This window comes from Moschus berezovskii, chromosome 6 (assembly GCF_049115385.1).
Source record: "Moschus berezovskii isolate FMDL1 chromosome 6, NW_MosBer_1.0, whole genome shotgun sequence".
In the NCBI taxonomy this organism is placed as follows: Eukaryota; Metazoa; Chordata; class Mammalia; order Artiodactyla; family Moschidae; genus Moschus; species Moschus berezovskii.
In genome coordinates this window covers 34188911-34206852 of record NC_142465.1, presented here as the reverse complement: position 1 = coordinate 34206852, position 17942 = coordinate 34188911, and the positions used below count along the sequence as shown (strand labels likewise).

Here is a 17942-nt window from a genome sequence, read left to right as displayed (position 1 = left end):
ATCTATCCATTCACCCTCCCCTCACCTTTGAGGTGCAGGAAACAGGGAGAAGGCAGGCCTGCTTAACAGAGCCCAGAAAATGGGGCTCTCTTAGGGTGCACAGCACTGGTGGCAGGCAGGACTGGGGCCAGAACTTCCAAGATCCTGCTCATATTCCCACAAGTTCCCCCCTCCACCATCATTACCTGGGTCCAGAACAGCAGGCCAGGGTCAGGTAGGTTGCAAAGAACACAGCGCTGTGAGAGACAGACAGACGGGGGAGTCAGTGGGTCTTTCCTGAAGTCTTGCCACTCAGTCCCCTGCTCAACCCACTATCTGCCCACAGGGCACCAAGCAGGGTGCTGCGGGGCAGGGGCAGGGACTGGTTATGCCCACAACCATTCTAGGGCCTTGCAACGGATAGGGTGATAGTCCAGTTCCAAAAGAGAGGAAGGGGAATAAGATGAGCCTGCTTATAGAAATAATGAATCTTGGGTGCCATAGGATAGCTAACCACCCAATCCAAAGTGGTTTTCCTCCAGATAATATAACTTGTGTGTGTGTGTATATATACACAAACATATATATATATATATATGGGCTTCCCAGGTGGCCTGGTGGTGAAGAATCCACCTGTCAATGCAGGAGACACAAGAGATGCAGGTTTGATCCCTGGGTCGGGAAGATCCCCTGGAATAGGGAATGGCAACTCACTCCAGTATTCTTGCCTGGAAGATTCCATGGACAGAGGAGCCTGGCGGGCTGCAGTCCACGGAGGTGCAAAGAATCAGACATGACTGAGCACGCACACACGCATGCATATATATATGTGTGTGTAAATGTAGTTTCACATATGGAGTTCATATAGTGTTCTCTATGTGCCAGCCAGAGAGAACATGCTTTATGAATATTAACTAATATAATCCTCACATCGTCTCTGTGAAGCGTGTTCTCCACTTTATAACTGAGGCTCATTGAGGCCAGCCGACTTGTCCAAGGTCACACAGCTACCACACGGCAGAGGCAGTGTTAGAACCCGGGCATTCTGGCTTCAGAGTCCTCGCTTATAACCACTACCCTACACTGCCTCCTTCAGGCCTTTCCCTGGACCTGTTGCTACTTGTAACGATCTTGTTTTTCCTGCCACCACCTAGAACAGTGAGAAGTACCTATGGCATGAATTTCTGGATCAGGTGGCCATGTCCACCAAGAGACTGGCAGGAAGCTCAAGTGAAACCCAAAGACAAGGATTGAGGATTGAGGATTTTCTGGAGAGCAGCGGAGGTGGAGGCCAGTCCAGGAGGTGGGAGATGAGGGCTGAGGACCCAAGGGTAGGGCACGCTCATGCCTACCTAGATTGGTGCCAACACCAACGCGTAGTCTCTGGTTCCCAGTGTGCCCTCAGACACGGCACCTGTCATCCTTCCCCATTTCTCTCCTCAGTTCTCTCACCCATCCCCTATGGCAGCAAGGCCAACCATCATCCTCCATATTCAAACCTCCAAGGCTGCCTCACTCTCCTGCCTGGTCTGCCCTGATGTGTCCCAGAAAGATCTGAGATGAGGTGGGGCGCCCCTGGCTCCCTGTCTGCTACCTGGAAACATCACGTTATGGATCTCTGTGCCCTTCCTCCTGTCCCTCCTCTCATTGCGGACTAATCCCCCAAGCCTCTGGGTCCCACACCCTCCCCTGTCCTGCCACTGACTACTACCTCTTCTCCCTCACACACCTCCTCAGCTGTTTTCCATCTTTAAACAACACCTTTCATGGTTCTAGCTACTGCTACTTTATCCACCCTTGCAGCCAAGCTTCTTTAAAAAGTTGTCTCTGTTCAAGGCATTTTCTCCATCTCATGATTACTCCTCAACTCAACAAACCAGCCTGAGCCCCAGGTTAATGAGCGCTATCTTTGCAACATCACTGTGACCTTGTTGAGTCCAGCTGACACTTGTCCATCCTCATCTTTCCTGGCTTCTCAGGATCTGATCTCTCACTTGTTGCCATGGTTCCACAATGACATAGCCTTGGGTTCCTGCCTAACTCCCTTGGTCACTCCTCCACCCGCTTCAGCACTGGGTCTCTTCTGTTAGGCTGTCTCCTTTCACGCTCCCCTTGGGTGGGTTCACTCATTCCTAGGACTCCCTTTATCAGGCAGATGCTCATGACTTGCACACCCATATTTCTGATCTAGAATTTCCTTCTCAACCTCAGACCTGAATAACCAAATTGCCTACTGGACAGACACGTTCAGAAACATGCCCAATGCAGAAGGTTAGAACTTGTCCTCTTCCTTGCTCCTTCTTGGGCAGCCCCCCATTGCAGCCTTGGAGTCACCCACCCAGCAGCTCAGTCAGCTGTAACTCCCAGCCTGCTACACCCAACTAATCACTTGGACCTGTAAGTCCTCTACCTAGGCAGCTCTCAAATCTGTTCCCTTTTCTCCATTCCTGCAACCACCCTTTTACGTTGAGCCACCTCTGTCTATCTGGTCCTTCTGCCTCCAACAGTGCCTGACACTCTCCAAGCTACAGGCAGATCCCATCATGTGACTCTTCTGTTTATAATTCCAAAGACCTGGCAATGTCTTGTGTGATCCACTCCCTGCCTACCTCTCCAGCCCATCCCATGCCATACTCCACCCCTCCATCTACCTTCTCATCGCCCTCCGCATCCTCACAGGGTGACCACCTCCCTCTGCCCCTGCTGGAAAGGACTGACCGGCGAGGATGCCTCTGGCCGGGGTTGGAGGGGTTTGCTCTGTGCACCGCGGGCAGAACTCAGCCGAAGCCTGCACCTCATACCCCACAGGCCTGCTCATCACCCAGGTGTACCATCTGGAGTGACCTATCGTCTAATCCTCAGCCTGGCACGGGTTAGGCGATCTTTAAATATTCCTGGATGAAAAACTCAGGGAATGCAGGGGTTGAGACAAGCCCACTGGATTTGGTGAACAGGAGCCCTCTGTCTTCACCCTTCCCTGTTCTTCAGTGGTTCTCAAATGCTACGTCACTGTTGTCACGGTGATGGGGCTCTCAGTGCCATGACCAGGGCTGCTGCAAGATATCCTGCTCTGTGAGGGACCGTGGCATCATCCTGCCCCAGTTGTTAAGAAACACTCCAGCACTTGCTCTTTGGGTCCCCCTTGAGTCATGGCTCAGTCACTTCAACAATAATAATAATAATACCTTAGTCTGTGTGTATCCTGGGTGTGGGGCCTATCTCCCTGGCCAGACTGGAAGCTTCCCGAGGGCAGAGCTCAACCTCCTTTTCTCTCTGGTCCAGAGCTCCTCAACCCTCAAGATGAGTGGTTGGGAGGAAGGGCAGAGGGACGGGTGACCTGGGGGCAGCTTGGGAGCCTTACCGTCACATTTCACATCCTAGCTCTGGCACCACTATCAGGTGACCCTGAACAAGCTACTTAATTGCAGAGCCCCAGCTTCCTGCTTTGTCACATAGGAACACTGGCACCAATTCACTAGGCTGTAGCGAGAGTTGAATGGCAGCACCAGTCCAGCCTTGAGCACCAAGGCCTGGTGAAGGGGCAGGGCTTGAGGATGAGAGCTGTTATTATTATGACTAGACCCGGGCTGACTGACAGCTGCCTGGAGAGGCTGGGACCCAGCTCCTTCCCCAGTTCTGGGCTCACGTTTGTCCTCCTCTGCCTGGCTCCCCCCACCTCCATACCATGGTCCTTACTCCCCCCACTGCAGGGAGGCACACAGTTTCTGCTGCCACGGCTCAGAGGAAGCAATCAGTAAGGCAAGAGCCCACTGCGGGAGATAACTGGGGCCTGGAGAAAGCGAGGGCTGGGGGTGGGGGTGCTGGTAGGCGGCCATCCCAGGGAGTGGAGAACGAGTCACAGGAGTGAGACAAAGACAGACTCATCAGATCCAGGGCCCCAGGGCCTGAGCTGGAGCCATGGTCTATTTACAGAATGTCAACACAGAGGCACGAGGCTCAGGTGGAGGCCAGCGTCCAAACCCAGCGTCCTCTCCCAACTTACGCTGCTCCGGGACAAGTTTCTGGCTGTGGGGGAGGCTGCCAGGCACAGAGGGGACGTGCAACAGCTTTGCAGTCGGAAAGCCAGGCTTCAATCCTGGCTCTGCTGCTTAGGAAGCAACATCTTCACTCTGACCCTCATTTTTTTTCATGTATAAAATGGTAATAATAACAGTATCTGCCTGGGAGGGTTGTTGTTAAGAGATCGAATGAAGAATATCTGCAAATCCCATGGCACAGTGCCTCAGACAGATAAAAAGACCTGTTTCATTCTTATTGCTATTAAGGGCTTGGTACTTGGAGGAGGTGAAACCCACTAGATATCAGCCCTGCTAGGTGTCCGACCCAGAAGCAGACTCGGGACCAAGGTGAGGTGGGAAGGGGGCTGGAAGGACAGAGCCACAGGCTGGCCTTTTGTAGGACAGCACAGCATCTCAGTGGTGAATTCATCAGCACCATTAAGGCTTTGCCATGCTCCCTGGAAAGCACAGGGCCCAGGCCCAGTCCCGGCTTCTCTCCACCCCCATCCGTCCCTGAGCCCAGCACAGCATCTCTGTTTTCTGCCTGGAGACGCTGAGGAGGAAGGATGATGCTAAGTCTCGGCATTCAGAGGTCAGAGTCTCACACCCGCCCTCAGTGGGTCGACTCTGCCTCCACTTCCTGAGCTGCTTATTCTTGGATTGTTCCCCTGCTCCATCTGCTCAGGGCACAGAGTCCTGAAGACTCCCCCACAGAAGGCCTGACGAGGGGCCTGGCAACTCCGCTCTCAAGGTTTCAGGGCTCAGTGGCTGCCAGGAGGTGCTGACGTGCTGGGAGTCATGCCAACCCACCACGTGGGCTGACTGGGGCGGCAGTCCCTGGGGCCTCATTAGCTTTACCCTCATTAGTGTCCCCAGTTCCCCTAGACGCTTGCCTCCCTGCCTGGTCTGCAGACAGGCCCTATGTCCTGCACCCTAAGAAAGGCTTTGGGTGTGAATGTCTCCTCCCCTGGGACCCCCAGCTTGGGGCTCTTAAAGAGCCCCAGAGGCCAAGATATCGCCTTCCTGTCAGTCTCTGGGCTGGCTTATGTTATCTCAAGGTCCACTGTGGGACTGGTCTGGGCTCGGGTGATCCAAGAAGCTCTGGACTGAGCCTACATTTCCCACCAGATTCCTTTTCAATAACAGGCCTGGGACAGCTGTAGTGCACAAGCTCCTTGGGCGGACATTTGGAGCCTCCATCCCAGAAGGCCCACTGCTCCGTGGGGTGTCCCAGATTCCCCTCCACGGAACCTCGCAGTGCTCCGCCAGCCTGGTCCCTAACTCAACAAATGTACCCGTGCACTCCCACTCCAGCTCCCACACACGCTTTTGCTGAAGCCACTCCAGTCCCCTGTCCTCTGGGTACGCAGCGCCTGACGGGGACTGAGGGCTGCCCCTCCTCTCACAGGCTGCCTGGCCTTGCAGAGGCCTCCTTCCCAGCAGCCCCAGTTCCGGCCTGGGCTCACAGTGGGTGCTGAAGGAGACTTTGCTGACAGTAGTTCTGCTTTGAGCCTGTGGTGGTCCGGCCTGGTGTTATCCAGAACAATAACTTAATTGCCCACCTGGGAGGGTCAGAATAGCCTTCTCTCAAGTTACTTGCCATGTTCCTTGCGGAGTATAGGACAGGCCGGAGCTGCCTGCTCGAGGGGAAGCGAGTCTGCCAAGCAGAGGGATTCAGAGTGCGAGCCTCAACCTGAATCCTGGGTTTGAACCCCAGCTCCACCACTGTCTACCTGTGTGACCTAGGGCAAACTCAACCTCTCCGAGCCTGAGTTTTCTGATGTAATTATGCCCAGTAGACTTGAGCGAATGAAACACTGCACACCAAACACAGCGAACAATGCCCAGCCCTTATTAGGCACTTTTTAAGTGGCAGCTATTATGATTAATAATTCGTAAGCACTAATAACAACTATGTTAATAAGAGTAGCAACATTATTATTAGTGTAGGCCAAGGTGTCCCAGCCCCCTTCTGCTCAAGGCCAAGGTCTGGGTCTCTCCAGCCATGACCCCAGCTCAGCCCTTCCCTCCTTATGAAGGCTCCAGAACTGACACCCCTCTTCTGCCCTTCCCCTCAGACCTAAACACCTCAGAAGGACACTTCAGGCCATGCTCCTGTGAGGACAGTCCCCAAGGGGTCGGGAGAGGCCATGGGTTGGGACTTGTCAGCAGAGACCTTCCACCCTGTGCCGCCAATGGGTGCTCCCGGGGAGGGGGGCGGGTGGCGTGGAATACTCACTAGGATGCCCAGTACCAGCCTGGGTTGGCCTGGACATAGTCCTTAACGGGGTCACTGCAGAGAAAGGAGGAAGAGAGAATCCGAATTGACCCTCTGTCTCCATTTCTGCTTCTACATCTACACCTGCCCCCCCGCCACCCCTAGTTCCCAGGACTGGAGAGGAAGAAAGGAGTGACCGCACCCCTGGTGGGGCAGGTGACCCCAGCCACAGTCTTGGGCTGAGACGCGGACATGCCTGGGTGTAGGGCTGATGTGTCTGAGAGGAACGGCTGCTTCACAGACACTTGCTAGCCCGGAAAGCATGCGGCCACTCCCACTGGATGGAGGACCCCTCCTTGTGCCCAGGCTCAGGTTCTTCCCACCACGAGGCGGGCCGCCGCCCTGAACAAGTATCCCCAGGCAAACATTCCCAGACCTGTCTGATGCTGGATCTCCCCCACCCCAGGCCTGGCCCCACCTCTCCAGCAGCATGCGGGTCCACATGGTCAACTCACCAGAAGGTAAAGAGAGCCACGACACCCAAGGTCACCAGCAGCTGAATCAGCAGAATGGTATAGACCTGGGGACAGGAAGGGGTTCCTCTCAGCTTAGGGGGCCCTGTTGGAGGCCGGGGGGCTCAGGCCCCCAGCCAAGATCAGGCAGGCCCAGCTTCCTGCTGACTCGATCTACCCTCCAGACCACATCCTATGCCCTCCACCCTCCATCTTCAGAGTCACTGGGAGGAATCCAGGTCAAGGAGAAAAGAGAGCAATGACGCTCCACAGCCTGCACCCATGGGGGCTGGACAGAAGAGACCAGGTGTTCAGGCACAGCAAGGGGTGATGGATGCCCCCACTTACCAGCAGGTACTATCAGCTGGGATCACAGCGATGGGGAGAAGGGTGGCCTCCGGGCAGAGGGTTGGGCCAGGGGTTTCTCAAGGGGATTTTCCCGCCCACCCTCCCAGTCTGGGAGAGTTGGGGGAGGCAGTTACCTTTCTGATGAAGACTCGGCGAACCTTCTGGTCGTCCCAGCTGAAGGTGGTGAAGAACTCATGGTCTCCAGTGGGGAAGCCACTCTCATAGCTGGAGTTGCTGTCTGGGTGGCAGGGGGAGGGCCATGAGTGCCCCCGACACACGTGAACACTGCCCCCCACAGCCACCCGCTCAGAGCATTTGTCAGACTGGCTCCCAGGACCAGGCGAAGCCTCTCTCTCCAGCCCCATTCTCAAACCTCCAGCCCCACTCCATCTCTTCCCACAGAGGTCCCAGACCTCTCCCAGGGTGCCTCTCACCTGTCCTGTTCTGAGTCCTGAGAAAGAACTGTCTCCTCCCCTTCTTCCTACCCCTACTCCCAGCTGGGGCTGCCTGGGGGCCCACGCTGTTTCATACAAATGTGGCCTTTCCTTCTTGTGCCCCCCACCCTCCTCCCTGGACACCCTAGCTCCCTCTCGGCTGAGACTCAGAGAGGGACAGCCACTCCCCCAGGGCCACCTCGAACATCCCCAGGGTCATTGGTCCAACCCCAGGTTGCTCTGAGGCCCTCAGGGTGGGAAGTTGAGGCTCCTGGGAAGATCAGACCTGCTGGTGCTCTAGCTGGGAGCCAGGGAAGGGCAGTGACTGGAGGGGAAAATAAAGTCAGGTGAAGTTTGGCAGCTTGGTCCTAGAACTTAGACTCAGAAAAGCACGGGCTCCATAGGAAAACATGTGGATCGGTCCTCAAGACTGCCTAGCTGTGTGACCTTAAGGGAGTCACCAGCCTTCTCTGAGTCTCTTCTATGATAGAGATCAGTGATACCCACCTACTGGGGATGAAACAAGATAAAAGTGAAAACTTTGTGCCTGATGTTGACCACACCAACCTCTTAATACTGCATCTGGGTCATTCTTAAGGCCTCAAATATGTCCACTCTATTCTCCCCCACTATCCCTACCAGCTCTCCCCGACTTTCCTCTCCACCGCAATAGCCTCTGTCTTGGTCTTTCAAAGCTGATGTTGGCACTGCTCCTGCTTCAAGTTCTTTGATGGCACCCCACTGTCTTTTGGGCTTCCCTGGTGGCTCAGCTCAGATGGTAAAGAATTTGCCTGCAGTCCAAGACACCGGGGTTTCAACCCTGGGTTGGAAAGATCCCCTGGAAAAGGGAATGGCTACACACTCCAGTATTCTTGCCTGAAGAATTCCATGGACAGAGGAGCCTGGTGGGCATCAGTCCACAGGGTCACAAAGACAGGACTTAGTGACTAACACACTGCCTTTTACTCAAGTTCGAGTTCCCTGACAAAGCCTCCTCAGCCTCCCATGAGCCCTCCAGCTCCACTGCACTCTGCTCCCTGATACTCTTCTCCAGCGTGACTGTATTTTTTTTCAGTGATACACTCTCATGCCTCTGAGCCTCTGCATATTCTTTCTTTCAACCTCGGATACTCATTTTCCCACCTCTTCACCAAGCTAACACATGCCATCCTTCAGGATTCCATGCGCATACCCCTTCCTCCAGGAAGTCTTCCCTGACTGTCGGGCAGGTTAGTTGAGTGGCTGAGGCCTCCATCACCGCACCTGTTTCCCTGTGTGGTGGTTGTCCGTTTACTTGTCTACACAGTCACTTCTGTGAATGCAGGTCTTGCAAACCAGTGCATCCCTAGAAACCTGCTCAGGGCCAGACACAGTGCCTGGTGCAGGCTTAGGAAATGTCTGTCACCTGCCAACTGAAATGAGCTGCTTTCCTCTGCCCTGACAGTTCTGTGGAAAACATTCCTTATGCAGCTATTCCTGGCAGCCAGGACACAGAAAATGAGGAAGTGTGGACGGAGGTGGACCCATTGCCAGCCTGGGGCTTGAAGACCCTAAACCTCTTATTCTTCACTCCTCCGTGTACCATCTACATTTCCTGCTGAAGCCCAAATGGCCAGGCCACAGAGTGGGAGAGAAGGAGAGAAAAAGCAGTCCTGTGCGTATCAGGGGCAGTAGGAAGGGTTCCCATGAACACCAAACCTTCGTAGGCCCTCCAGTAGGTCATAGTGGGGTGGGTCTGCTTGGCCCGAGGAGCTTTATGGTGGGAGGTGCGAACCATGGTGGCCACTCCTTGTGAGTAAAGACTCTGTCTGAGTCATTGTTCTTGAGGTCGCTTCTAGAATTCTGTTGGGGGTGGGGGTGGGGACTCAATAAGGTGGGGGAGGGGATCGAGGAGCTGTTGAGGGAGGTTGAAGGGGCTGAGGAAGACTTCATTACAGCTCATGGGAAGTTGTATGTTTCCAGCCCTAAGGCAAAGTTTCCCCAGGTTGCTCAGCCTAACAGAGGGGTCCCTTACCAGCTATGACTCTTAGTCTGCAAGGAGCTAGCATCAGCCTCATGGGTCTGCTTAGGAACTGTACCTGACTGTGAGAGATGCTAAGGCTGGTGTGGGTTAGTTGCTCAGTCATGTCCGATTCTTTGCAACCCCATGGACTGTAGCCCACCAGGCTCCTCTGTCCATGGGATTCTGGAGACACGCAAGAATACTGGATTGGGTTGCTATGCCCTCCTCCAAGGGGATCTTCCTGACCCAGGGATCGAACCCGGGTCTCCTGCATTGCAGGTGGGTTCTCTACCATCTGACCTACCAGGGAATCCCACTACGGCTGATATTTGCTTCCAGTTAAGGCCTGGGGGAGGGAAAGAATCAAGGAGAGTGATGGATGAAGGGGATCCTCAGACCGGGGCCCCCAGCAATCCTGGGGCCTCCACACAGGCCCCTGAAACACAGGTTTCAGATCACCCAGCATGTAAGCAGACTGCATCCCATTCACAGGGAGCCAGTCCCAGTTGAGGCCACAGTCAACTGTGGTCTCGTACTGTCCCTTCCTGGGTCCGCTCTAACCTTGCCCACTCCTACTCTGCATCCCTTTCTTCTAGACCAGCTCCTGGTTTTTCTCCCGCATCTGTTCCCTCTTTTTGTCCTAGCTTGATGACTTGAAAAAAAACCCACTTCCCTACCCAAGAGAACTCTGACTGCAGAAACTGTATCTCTCTTTTCTCATGGAGTCCTCCTCAACCTATCCTGAGAATAGTCCTCCAAATCCCAAACCTTTGACATCACAGCCTCATCTGACAACCACACAGTGCATCTATTTCTGGGCAACTTCCTCCCACACAGGTTTTTTTCATATGGGCCCACCACTTCCCCTGAGGCTCCTGCCTCCAGGAACTGAGAGACTTACTAGGGTCCACGTAGGCCCAGCTGGGGTGGAGAGGCACAGCCGAGGGGGCTGGGGGGAAGGCTCCTGCCTTGAGCCCCTCCCCAGAGGTGGCCTCCTCATAGGAGGGTGGGGCTGAGGGCACTGCCAGAGTCTCCTTCTTCTCACCATGTGCCTGCTGCTGCCCCTCTGTCCCGGGGGCCTTGTTAGCCACAGAGAGCTGTGGAGGAGAGTCAGAGAAAGACAGTCACCAGGGACAGGGCACCACCCAAGTCCTCCGCACCAGCCCCTCCACTTCTGGAATTCCCCCAGGTACTTTCTCCCCTTACTAGAATGACAGGGGTGCAGACAAGAGTTTCCCTATTTTATGTGGGGTATATATACAATGGAATATTATTCAGCCTTACAAAAGAAGGAATTCCTGTCATTTGCAACAGCATGAATGAACCAGGAGGACATTATGCTAAGTGAAATAAGTCAGACCCAGAAAGGAAAAACTGGAGGATCTCACTTATACATGGAATCTAAAATTGTCCAACTCACAGGAGCACAGAGTAGAATGGTAGCTGCCAGGGTCAGGGGGTGGTGGGGGGAGTGGGGAGATACTGGTCAAAGGGTACAAAGGTTCAGTTATGCACGATGAATAAGTTGTGGAGATCTAATGCACAGCATGGTGGCTAGAGTTAACAATACTGTATTGTGTCCTTGAAATCTGCTGAAAGGGTAGATCATAAGCGTTCTTGCCACCAAAAAACAAAGAGAAAGTAACTATGTGAAGTGATGGATGTGTTAACTAGCTTGATTGGGGTGATCATTTTGCAAGTTACATGTACATCAAAATATCATACATCTTAGATATATACAATCTGTTTTTTTTGTTTTTGGCTGTGCCATGCAGCATGTGGGATCTTAGTTCTCCTACCAGGGATCAAATCTACACTTCCTGCAGTGGAAGCGAGGAGTCTTAACCATTGGACCACCAGGGAAGTTCCTATATACAATTTCTATTTGTCAATTCTACCCCTAATAAAGCTGGAAAAAAGAATCTTATTTTATGGATGGGAGAACTAAGCTCTAGGAGGTTCGGGGCTGGCCAGAGGCACACACACTGGAACAGGGGTAAGAATTGAGGAAGGAAGAAATTCTTAGGAGGGCCCATCATTGGGGGTCACTGTCCCTGGGGCAGTGCCCGGCTCTATACGGTTTCACCTTTTTCCTGGTGTCCAGAGAAGGGCCTCGCACAGAGTAGGCCCTTAAAAAATACTACTCAATGAAAGGTTCTCTCACTGAATCTCCCTGTTACCTTGCTACCTATATTTTGACCCCTGTTTTAAAATGAGGGAACTAAGGCTCAGAGAGGAAGAATGAGTCAAAGCCCTCCATGGCCCACTGGGCTGCAGAGTCCAGACACCACCCACTGGGACTGGCCTTCTTCTGCTGGGCTGGAGATGACCAAGGAGGGCAGTGATCTGGAAATCAGGGAAACAGAAAGAGGAAAGGACAGGGAGGGATGGGGAAGAGGAATAGGGCCTGCAGGGGAGTGGAAGGGCAAGAAGCCCTTGGCCAAGAGTCCATTTTGGAAATCTCGTGGGCTTCCCTAGTGGCTCAGTTGGTAAAGAATCTGCCTGCAGTGCAGAAGACCCAGGTTCAATCCCTGGGTCGGGAAGGTCTGCTGGAGGAGGGAATGGCAACCCACTCCAGGATTCTTGCCTGGAGAATTACAAGGACAGAGGAGCTGGCAGGCTATAGTCCATGGGGTCGCAAACAGTCGGACACGACTGAGTGACTAACTCTTTCTTTCTTTCTTATTGGAAATCTCAGCCTCTCTCCCTTGAACCAGAACAGAATCAGACTGTTACTAATGGAAGGGAAAGCTCCTTGTTCAGCCCCTTCCATCATCTTACAGACAAGGAAACTGAGGCCCAGTGGGAAATGTCCCATGGCAGGATGACAGGCCCCCACAATGCACAAGTTCAGCTTCGGTGAGAGGAAATGGGCTTTGAGGGCCCGAATGAGGCCGCCAGGGAAGAGATGACTTGGGAGGCAGGGGTGGTATGAAAAAGGAAACCACACCACGACATTCTGCCTCTGTCCAGCCCTGAGGACCACTGAACTGGAGGGGCCTTTTCCATCATCAGAAAGCCTGGGAGCAAGCTGGGGGTGGGGGGCGGAGGAGGCAGGGGCAATACATTCACCCCAGGACGGGAAGCAGCGTCAGCAAGGTGACTGATGGAGGCAGGGGTGGGAAGTGGAGGGAGAGAATCCGCAGAGGTGTGAGCGCTTCATTTTCCCCATGGTGAACCCCCACCCCTCGATCCTCAGGGAAGGGCCTCAGAACCCAGGCCTGCAGGAATGGGGCCCTGGCTCATCTGCTTCCCTCCTACTCGCCAATCCCCTTCATCACCCAGATTGGAAGGGTCATGCCCAGGAAAATCCAATTCAGCCCACCAGAACCAAGGTCCTCTGAGCCCAGACCCAGGGCTTGTGCCTGGGAAAGGATTATCACCTCTGACTTCAGCCCTGTCCACACTGGTCCTCCTCATCGGGAACCACCCTGCTGACCAGACCCCCAGAGCCTCCTTGGCCCTGCCCTCCCCACATCCAGCATTCCCAAGTGAAGTCTGCCCAAATGGCAGGAGATGGTATTACCCAATGACATCATTTTTTGGCCTGATGAGCTTGCAAACAAGGAAAAGAGGGTCTAAGAGCCCAGGAAAGATGCCATTGGCTCTGAGGCTCATCTCTGAAGAAAAAAAGGTGGGAGCAGAAGGGAAGCCCTTCTTCTGTTTTCTCTACCCAATCCTTAGCACCACCCCAGAGGACCTTCTTCCTTTGCCTGAGGCCCTGGTGGCTGTATAATTCCACAGGCTGTCAATGTTACATAACCCTACTAGGCCAGCCAAGTCTCTGCCCCAGTCCCCCTACTCTCCATTTCAGGCCTAAAACAGGAACAAAAAGAGAAGACGTTTTATCCGGTCCCATTCAGTCCCACGTCTGGCCAAAACCAAAACAAAAATTAGAACATCCTGAAGCAGGGTTGCCATAGTAACTCCTCAGCCACAGGGGCTGTATCCAGAAATGGAATGATGACAGGGAGCTGGAGGGAGGGTTTCTGTGGAGGGTGTAAAGGATGAGTATAACATGGATGGGGTTGGGATTGGACAAAAGAAGGGGTGCCACATAGAGACTACCTCTCAGGGCTCATCCTGGGATACACACACACACACACACACACACACACACACATGACTCCTAAGCTGACTCCTTAAGAAGACCTGGGCATCTGTGAAGGGTCCTGTGATGCCAAAGCACGGGTGGAATGCAGATGGAGGAGAGGAGAGCCTGGTGGTCAGGAAGAGGCCACAGCGCATTCCCTGAAATGGGCCTTTCGGTCCTCTGACTTCAGCAAGGACCACCCAGGACCTTCGCACAAGATGCTTACAGTGGTCCAGAGGGCTTGCTTAGGATGACAGGGAGATGGGGGAAACCTGAGGATGGAGGATGGTGCAGGTGGGGGAGATGTCGGTACCTTTCCCTGTGTCATGGTGCCGTCTCTCGGGGAAGGGGTCCCTGAGGCAGAGGCGGCCGCTCGGGTCACCGCAGCCTGCCTGCGTCTCTTCCTTTCTCCGCGTGGGTTCTAGCAACATCCGCTGCAGCCGGGCCAGGCGGACCGGAGCGTACCATCCAGGCGCGGGGGGTGGGGGGAGAGGGGGCGGGCCGGAGGCTGCTGCGGAGGCCTCTGCGGAGCTGCCGGCGGCGGCGGCGCGGGAGCACCGCCCCCCTCCCGCCCCCTCCGCCCTGGCGCCCTCACCCCCGGGACCAGGAGCTCAGCGCTGCCGCACTGCCCAAGTGGATGTGTCCGCGCGGGCGGGAGAAGGCGCGGGACCTCTGCGACACCCGACCGGCTGATGCTGCCTGCCTGTAACTGGAGCTGGGTGACAGGGCCTTATCTCTGCACCATATCTACCGCTGACAGGCTCCATCGCACCTCTGCCTTTCCCCCCTCCCTCTTTGGATGCCGCCCTGGTTTCTATCTCCATCTCCACCCCCACTCTCATCATCTCCGTTTCGTCATTCAAGCTGGAGTGGGAAAAGTCTCCGATGTGTCGTCTACTCTACTGTCCCCCTGGGCCCTAAGCTCCTGTGGGCCTTTAAGCAAACCATGTGTGGGCCTCTCTCCTTGCCTCCCTTTCCTCACCTGTGAAATGGGAGCAAGAGGCCCCTCCCGACCTTGTCACAGAGACCTTCTCACGGAGACATGGGCAGTGGGAGGATGCAGCTTCTGTTTTTCTCAACCCTGCTGGGACATTTTACCAGATCTTTCTGGAGAGCCCTCTAGTTCTGTCTCAAAACCTTTCCACCCCCCTACATTGCTCCCTTTTTGCCTTCAATCTCAGCCTTCATCGCCCCTGTTATCCATCTCCTCCCCCTTCCAGAGCTGGTCCCACCCCATTCCCCAGTCTTGTCCTTGGGACTCAGCCATCACTGGGCCCTGTTTTCTGCGGTTGCTGCACTGTTGGTGTGAGATTTGCAACCTCAAGAGCTGGGCTCGAGTCCCAGTGTAGTCACCCACTGGCCGTGTGACTTTGACAGAGCTTTAACCTCCCTGAGTTGCAGCATCTCCTGTGGGAAGGAGGCTAACAGTGGAGCTCTGTCCATCCTAGAGGTATTGTGAGACACAGGGGTTATGGCGGTAGAAGGACACTGAAGACCATAAAGGGCTGTGAATTTTTGAGTTATTATTATTTGAAGACTGTCCTTTGAGAGTCTTGAACTGCCCCAGGGTGAGGACTTAGAGATCTGCCTAAAGAGGGATGTGAACCTTGAAGGATGGGAGGAGAAACCAAGATTTGGTGCAGGCGGGGTTGGCCCCCTGCCTTCTGCTTCCTTGTCGTCTCCGAGCTTGACCCACCTAGTGACCAGAGAGAAAGCAGGGCCCTGGGTTGGCAGGTAAATTGTTGATGTCTTTTTGCCACCTCTACTCATCTGCTATCTCCCACTCCATAACTACCAACTTCCCACACACTTGCTTAAACCTGGGCCTCCCTGTCCAGAGGCTTTGTCAGCAGCCCCCGACACCCCACCCCACCCCCGACACACACGGAGTCTCCTCCCCATGCCCCTCCCTGTCCTGTCACTCTCCTCCCCAGCCCTTCTCCCTGACCCCTTCTTCCCACAAGCTGCCCCTGGCCCTGGCATTGCTGAAGCTCTGCCCAGCATTCCAGGTTCTGGCCTTCCCCTCCCTCCCTCTCTGATCCTGTGTTCCGGAGCATTTTCCTTCTCCTGTTTGGCAGCTCAAGTACCATCTCCTCCAGGAAGCCCCCGTGGTCCCTAGTCTGGGTTGGATGTACTCTTCTATACTTTCAGAGTGCCCCGACATAGCACCTGTCACGTGGTTCTTGGAGTTTGTCAATTTCCCCATTAGACTCTAATAGAGCCTGTCTGTAGCAGTTTTTGTGTTAGCAGGGCTGAAGACTGTGCCAGGCATGTGGAATGAGTGAATCTTATTACTGTCATCCAGACGTACAATGTTATGCAGAGCCTCAATTTACTTAGGCCTTGGTATCCTCCTGCGTTTGTGACTCTTGCCTACTCCTTGGATCCCCATTCCTCTGCTGTAGCCACACAGGCTTCTTGTCTTTTCTAGACTGGATCAGGCATAGCTCAGGGCCTGTGCGCTCACTCTGTCCTCTGCCTGGGATCTCTACACAACCCCGCTTTCTTCACCGCCCTGCTCAGACGTCATCTTATTGGGGGGAGGGATCTTCCTGATGTTACACAAGTAGCAATGCCGCCAGTGTACCTCCACTCAGATCACTGGCCAGTCCCTTCTCACTGACTCAGCTGTATTTTTTCTCTTGGCAATCGTCACCTCTGATATTTATTTTTGTTTAATTCTTTTTATCTCTCTTTCTCCTCCCATCGACTATATGCCCTACATCCCTGGGTTAAAATACTGCCTGGCATGGATGTAGTAGGTGCTTGATAAACATTTGGCTAAGGAAAGTGCAACATTATATACAGTCCTTACATTCTTCAGACATTTTGACATTGTCAGTGCTATGATGTTCCTCAGATGTTGGACTCTATGACCTTGACGTAGAGTTGGACTTGTTGACTCTTGACTTTGCTTATATATCCCATTATGCAGTCTTCATTCATCATTCAGAAGTTGGAATGCTTGTCTAGTACTCCATTGGCCTCTGGAGGCAGTGAAGTCCAGTGATCAAGTTCACAGGCTTGAGAGTCAGGTGGCCTTGGTTCAGGTTCCAGCTTCTCTACTTGAAGGCTGTCTGACTCCAGACAATTACTTCCCCTCTCAGAGCCTCAGTTTCCTCATTTGTAAAATGGGGACAGTGATAGTACTGACTTCACAAGACTGTCAGTCAGTCAGTCAGTTCAGTCGCTCAGTCGTGTCCGACTCTCTGCGACCCCATGAATCACAGCACGCCAGGCCTCCCTGTCCATCACCAACTCCCGGAGTTCACTCAAACTCATGCCCATCGAGTCGGTGATGCCATCCAGCCATCTCATTCTCTGTCGTCCCCGTCTCCTCCTTCCCCCAATCCCTCCCAACATCAGAGTCTTTTCCAGTGAGTCAACTCGTCGCATGAGGTGGCCAAAGTATTGGAGTTTCAGCTTTACCATCAGTCCTTCCAGTGAACACCCAGGATTGATCTCCTCTAGAATGGACTGGTTGGATCTCCTTGCAGTCCAAGGGTAGAGAGGCTGAAATGATAACATCTGTAAAGGGCTTCCCACAGTGCCCAGCACATAACAAGTTCTCTGTAAGTAAGCCATTGGGCTTCCCAGGTGGCTCAGTGATAAAGAATCCACCTGCCAAGCAGGAGACACTGGTTCAATCGCTAGTCCAAGAAGATCCCTGGAGAAGGAAATGGCAACCCACTCCAGTATTTTTGCCTGGGAAATTTCATGGACAGAGGAGCCTGGCGGTCGCAAAGGCTCTGTGGGATCTCAAAGAGTTGGACATGACTTAGTGACTAAACAGCAGCTGCAAGTAAGCTATCAACCTTAAGAGTTTACACAAATGTTGTTGAATGAAATAATTCCCACCCTCATAAATCACTCGGTTCCACTGCTATTCATTCTTCATGTGTGTAATGCTTACCTCTGTGTGACACCCTGTGGGGGACAGTGATTCAAAGAGGAATCAGACCTGCAGTCTTTCCTCAAGGAGGAACGATCCATTCCAAGCATGTTCAGAGCTCAGCCCTGTGCAGTGCACGGGCCGGAGCAAGTGTGGTCAGGGAGGTTAGAGGGTGGGGTGCCTGAAGGGACCCAGAGGGTGAGGAGCTCCCCAGGGGAGCTGGGAGCTTGTTGGGGCAACACCCTTGAATCCCCAGCCTAGAGAATGAGCTTTACTCCATGCTCATGCAGTAGGGAAATTGGAGCCAGGGGAGAAGAGGCAGGTTTCAAGGTTTTCTTGAGTGGGGCATGCTCCAGGTCTTCCCCCACCTGCCAATGCAGGAGATGTAAGAGATGTGGGTTCAGTCTCTGGGTCAGGAAGGTCCCCTGGAGGAAGGCATTGGCAA

At 53.8% G+C, this 17942-nt stretch overlaps 1 protein-coding gene across 1 annotated transcript in view; it reads right to left on the bottom strand.

The window, feature by feature from the left end:
* FAIM2 (Fas apoptotic inhibitory molecule 2) overlaps positions 1 to 14072 on the bottom strand; it is a 31231-nt gene extending 17159 nt beyond the window's left edge. Inside the window, exons 1-6 of the mRNA XM_055395083.2 lie at positions 13919 to 14072; positions 10414 to 10609; positions 7211 to 7314; positions 6732 to 6796; positions 6238 to 6291; positions 186 to 236 (exon numbers count right to left, since the gene is read on the bottom strand). Coding sequence (XP_055251058.2) covers positions 186 to 236; positions 6238 to 6291; positions 6732 to 6796; positions 7211 to 7314; positions 10414 to 10609; positions 13919 to 13933 — 485 coding nt within the window. The 5' untranslated portion in view covers positions 13934 to 14072. The remainder of the gene's footprint in view (positions 1 to 185; positions 237 to 6237; positions 6292 to 6731; positions 6797 to 7210; positions 7315 to 10413; positions 10610 to 13918) is intronic.
* Between the last annotated feature and the right edge of the window lie 3870 nt (positions 14073 to 17942).